At 56.6% G+C, this 5,087-nt stretch overlaps 1 protein-coding gene across 1 annotated transcript; it reads right to left on the bottom strand.

Annotated features, from left to right (window-relative positions):
* Positions 1-2,844: 2,844 nt before the first annotated feature.
* On the bottom strand, positions 2,845-4,225 carry POSPLADRAFT_1057041 (hypothetical protein; the record flags this gene model as incomplete). Its single annotated transcript, XM_024480863.1, has 5 exons — positions 2,845-3,114; positions 3,177-3,365; positions 3,414-3,503; positions 3,553-4,023; positions 4,076-4,225. The coding sequence occupies 5 exons, from the start codon at positions 4,223-4,225 to the stop codon at positions 2,845-2,847; spliced, it is 1,170 nt and encodes a 389-aa protein (XP_024339231.1).
* Between the last annotated feature and the right edge of the window lie 862 nt (positions 4,226-5,087).

Here is a 5,087-nt window from a genome sequence, read left to right on the forward strand (position 1 = left end):
CATTCGACGCTTCGGTATGGGAGCATTTCGAGAACATGAACCGCGTAGTCACTCAAATGTGCTACGCCAGAGGTACCTTCTCTGGAGTCAAGAGCGTCCTCATCGCTCGAGAAATCATGGTGGTAGGACATCGCTGCACTCCTCAAGGACGCCTCCCCGACGACTCTCGCGTCGCAGCAATACGCAACTGGGGTCCCTGCGCTACTCTATCCGATGTTCGAGCGTTCCTCGGAACCATCGGCGTCGTTCAAATCTTCATCCGTAACTTCGCTCACCGCGCTGACGCGCTCGTACGCCTCACGAGGAAGGACGTCGAGTTCGAGTTCGGTCCGGAGCAAATCGCGGCGCAGGAAGACCTCAAGGACGCGCTACTCTCATCCCCCGCACTCCGAGCCATCAATTATGAGTCCCCCTCTCCCGTCATTCTCGCAGTCGACACGTCGTTCATCGCCGTCGGATATCACCTCTGCCAGTGCGACGAAGCCAACACGTGAGTGCGTTACTACAGCAGGTTCGGCTCGATCACGCTCAACGATCGCGAACGGAGGTTTTCACAGCCGAAGCTCGAGATCTACGGCCTATTCCGCGCACTACGATCCCTTTGACTCTACCTGATCGGCGTTCGGAACCTCATCGTCGAAGTCGATGCTCGGTACATCAAGGGTATGCTGAAGAATCCGGACATAGCCCCAAGCGCGAGTATCAACCGGTGGATTGTCTCGATTCTCACATTCCATTTCACGTTAGTCCACGTCCCCGGTACAATGCACGGCCCCGACGGTCTCTCTCGGCGCACAGCTCAACCCGGTGATGTCATCGAAGACGAGGTCGACGAAGAGTTCGACGACTGGATCGACCAGATGCATTCTTTCGTTCACCAGATCCAGCCCCTCCCGTCCATCCAGTTGCTAGCCATCTTCACCAATGACAGAGCCGAGGACGGCTCAGATTTCAATAGGGAGGAGGATAGCTACGAGCTAGTGCCTCGATTGGAGCAAGCGCAACTCGCCGACGCGAAGCTCGACGACGTGCTCGAATTTCATCGAACGTTAGCAAAGCCCGACAACATCTCCGAAAGTGTTTACGAAGGATTCATCAAGTACTGCATGCAATTCTTCCTCGACAACGACACCCTCTGGCGCAAGGACAGTCATGGAGCACACAAGCTAGTCGTCAAGCCCGGAGATCGCCTTCAAATACTTCGAGAATGCCACGACCGCACCGCGCATTGAGGAATCTACGCAACCCGAGCCTTCGTCAATGAGCGATTCTGGTGGCCGTTCCACTACGCCGACATCGCTTGGTTCGTTCGATCGTGTCATATCTGCCAGTCTCGACAAGTGCGTCAAATCCTCATTCCTCCGACTGTTGCAGTACCAGCCCCCATCTTCGCAAAAATTCACATCGACACAATGCACATGCCGGCCTCGGGCGGATACAAGTACTTGGTCCAAGGTAGATGCTCGCTCACGACTTACCCCGAGTTTCGAATGCTTCGAAAAGAGACAGCAAAGGCCCTCGCTGACTGGATCTTCGAAGACATCCTCTGTCGATGGGGCGCGCTCAGCGAGATCGTCACCGACAACGGTACGGCGTTCATCAAGGCGGCCGATTACCTTTCGAAGAAGTACCACATCAACCATATTCGAATCAGTGGGTACAATTCGAGGGCGAATGGTCTCGTCGAACGTCCACACTTCAGCACGCGACAAGCCTTGTTTAAGACCGCCGACGGAGATGAGAAGAAATGGTCCCAAGCTGCGTATTTTGTATTTTGGTCCGAGCGCATCACGACTCGACGACACATGGGCTGCTCACCCTATTTCGCCGTTACGGGCACCCATCCGCTCATCCCTCTCGACATTGTCGAAGCTACATATCTGCAACCCCCACCGACTTCGATTCTTTCGACGACCGATCTCATCGCCCGCAGGGCCATTGCGCTCCAGAAACGCGTCGAGCAAGTCACCGAACTCCACTCGAAGGTCTACGAAGCACGTCGAACTGCAGCAATTCGCTTCGAAAAAGAGCACGAGCACTCAATCCAGGATTTCGACTTCAAGCGCGGAGCCCTAGTGCTCATACGCAACACGAAGATCGAGAAGTCCCTCAACCGCAAGATGCGCCCGCGATACCTAGGCCCCCTCATCGTTGTCTCGCGCAACAAGGGCGGCGCATACATCGTGTGCGAACTCGACGGTACAGTCCTCGATCGACCCATCGCAGTATTCCGCGTCATTCCGTATTTCGCGTGCAAATCCATTCCAATCCCCGAAGATCTCGAAGATGTCTCGACCGAGCGTCTTCGAGAACTAGAACTATCGAATTCTCTAGGCGACGACGATGATGAAGTCGAAGAAGCCGAAGAACGCGATGAATAGAGGTTCTTCCCTTTGATTACTTGTACACCACGATACGTACTTTCTTCTCTCCATTCCTGCTCTCACGTTACGCTATATGCTTGATTTTCTCCTATGTTCTAGACCATCCCTTGTACGAATATCTTCGATTCAACTCGATAGTCGCGACATCGTTCGACGTTCTACGAACGCTTCGATTCGACCGTTGCGCGGAGGCTCACCTTAGACGAGTCCTCCTAGGCTGTGATGACAAACTGAGCCTATATTTTCATTAAGTCCATTTTTCCTCGCTACGAACATTTCTATTTTCCCTTCTATGTCCTTCGATCATGTTACGACTTACTTCGAACACATTTATTTTCATTTCCTTTTCTTAGTTCCCGCTAGGTTTCGTCTAGGCCAAGGGCCACATTTTCAATCAACCATCGATGCAATATTCTACGACATGAAGACAACTACGCTACAATACGACCCGCGCCATCGCCTAGTCATCGTCGACAGCCCCGCGCACGAACCCGATTCCCCCCTTCGCGAGCGCGGCCTTCTCCATCTTTTGAAGGTCGAGGTCCATGTCGTGTAGGAGCGCTCGACGGCGAGCGATGAAGGCGCGCTCCTCGCGGATGACGCGAATGATCCCCCGAGATTCGTCGTCGAGGTCGAGCGCATCGAGGTCGTCCTGTTCAAGGCCAAGGCGGCCAGCCCCATCGAGAGGCAGTCGAAGCAGTGGGCGCGGAGGCTCGTCGACTCGGCGCTTCTTCGAACCGCTCGAGTCCGCGACCGAAGGCCCAGGAAACGTCAGCCAAAGTTTAGGACAACCAGAAGAAACAACTTACTGCGCTTTTTGGTGGTTGATCCTCCGCCGCGCATTTTCTTTGTCTTGCCCAGGACAGACACCTTGTCGAAGTAGCAGCCCTGTTGGAACTGCGCGCACCTCTCGCAGGTCGTGGCGTTCTCGACCCACACGCACTCGACCAGGGCCGAGCGGTAGCCGGCACAACGATCACACTATCACGGCGTTAGCATCGAACAGCTTCGACGAAGAGTCGAGCTTACCTTCTGTCCGGCCTGGTGCTTCTCAAGCGCAACGGCGGTCATGTCGACCTCCGTCATCGCGAACGGGCGTTCGACCGTCCGAGGAGTCTTCTACGAAAGAGAGATTAGTAATCGAAGCACGATAGAAGCGAACACTTACGACAGAAGGGTCGTCCGACAACTCGGTGACCTCCTCGTCGACTCTCGCGCGCCCTTTCCCCTTGTCGACACCGGCAGGCGCGGGGTCAGCGAGGAGTCCCTCGGCGGCCGCGATTCTCGCCAACTCCTCGTCGGCGGCCTCTTGTGCACGACGCTCGTCTTCAGCGGCCTGCCTGAGACGGTCCTCTTCGTCCTTTCGACGCCGTTCGTCTTCGAGGCGACGGTCCTTGGCGGCCTTCGCACGCTTCGTGGCCTCTTCGACGCATCGTGCTTCCTCCTCGGCGAGGTGCTTCTGCTCTTCGGCGCGTCGTTCGACCTCGGCGTCGATGGCGGTCGCGAGCTCGGGCCAGTCACCACACGCCCACTCGACCCAGGACTCCGACGCCCGCTCTGCGAGCTGTTTGACGGCGGCGGCGACGCGCAGCTCCGTCTCCTCGTCGTGGATGGCACCCAGGGCCTTGCGATAGGCGAGCTGTTCGAAAACAAAGGGTTAGTTGGGTTATGCAGATTTACGAGCGACTTACGACGAGCGGCGACAAGTCTTGCGCCCACTCTTCGACCACGTCGAGCGCGGCGTCGGCGGTCGGCGGAGCCTCGAGGACTACGAGCAGAGAGGCGAGGCGGCGGTTGACGAGCGAAGGCGTCGACGCAGGGGTGGCGGCGCGAGAGGACATCGTGGAAGCAGAGGGCGTGCGAGGAAGGATGGCGAGGTAGCGACGAAGGAACGATGGGATGGGGAAAATGAGGCTAAGTCTACCCTGCTTATAACCCCTTTCCGACCAGTGTTTAGCGCCGGCCACGTGGCGTTCGAAGCCTACACGGGTTGTCATGCCGCTTCGATCCGTTCACGACCATCGCACTTCTCGCATCACGTGGAGGACCAAGGGCGGTCCAAATTTCAATAAGGAGGAGATGATAGGCGCCAAGCCCCTCTGGGCCCCGATACAGCTCTTTTCGGCAGTCGCATCCCGCACGGCACTTCGACTCAGTCACCTAACACTTCGACTTCGCCTTCGACGCTCTTCGACATCTTCGACGGGGCGCGACACTTGCTCGAAGCTCGGCACGGTCGTCCCGATGCCTCGCGCGTAGATCTTGGAACATCTCCCGCATTCGGCGGACAATAGGGCCACTCGACGCTGTTCGGCCAAGCGCGTGCATCGCTCCATGCCACACCGACGTAGCCGGTCTTTCCCGATTAGGTATCGAACCTCACGGCATGCCTTCAACGACGGACACCGGTCCGAAGTGTCCATATGTTTCTCTTCATCTCCGCGTTCGGCATGACGTCACTCTACCGATGGACTTGATGCGTGCCACTCGGTGAGGCAGCTTCGTGCGGAACAATGCAAAGCCCCTTGTACTAGTGTGCCACTCTTGATAGTCGTAGTGTCCTATGCGTAGTATAAAATCTGTCGTACTTCTCTCCAAAAATACAAGATCCGGATCCCCGCTCGAGTTCAGAGCTCATAAGTCGAGTTCGCCCCGCGTCTAAGCCTTCAACTGCGTCACTTCGTCCCTCGCTGCGTAACCTCG

Source organism: Postia placenta (genome assembly GCF_002117355.1).
Source record: "Postia placenta MAD-698-R-SB12 unplaced genomic scaffold POSPLAscaffold_7, whole genome shotgun sequence".
In the NCBI taxonomy this organism is placed as follows: domain Eukaryota; kingdom Fungi; phylum Basidiomycota; class Agaricomycetes; order Polyporales; family Adustoporiaceae; genus Rhodonia; species Rhodonia placenta.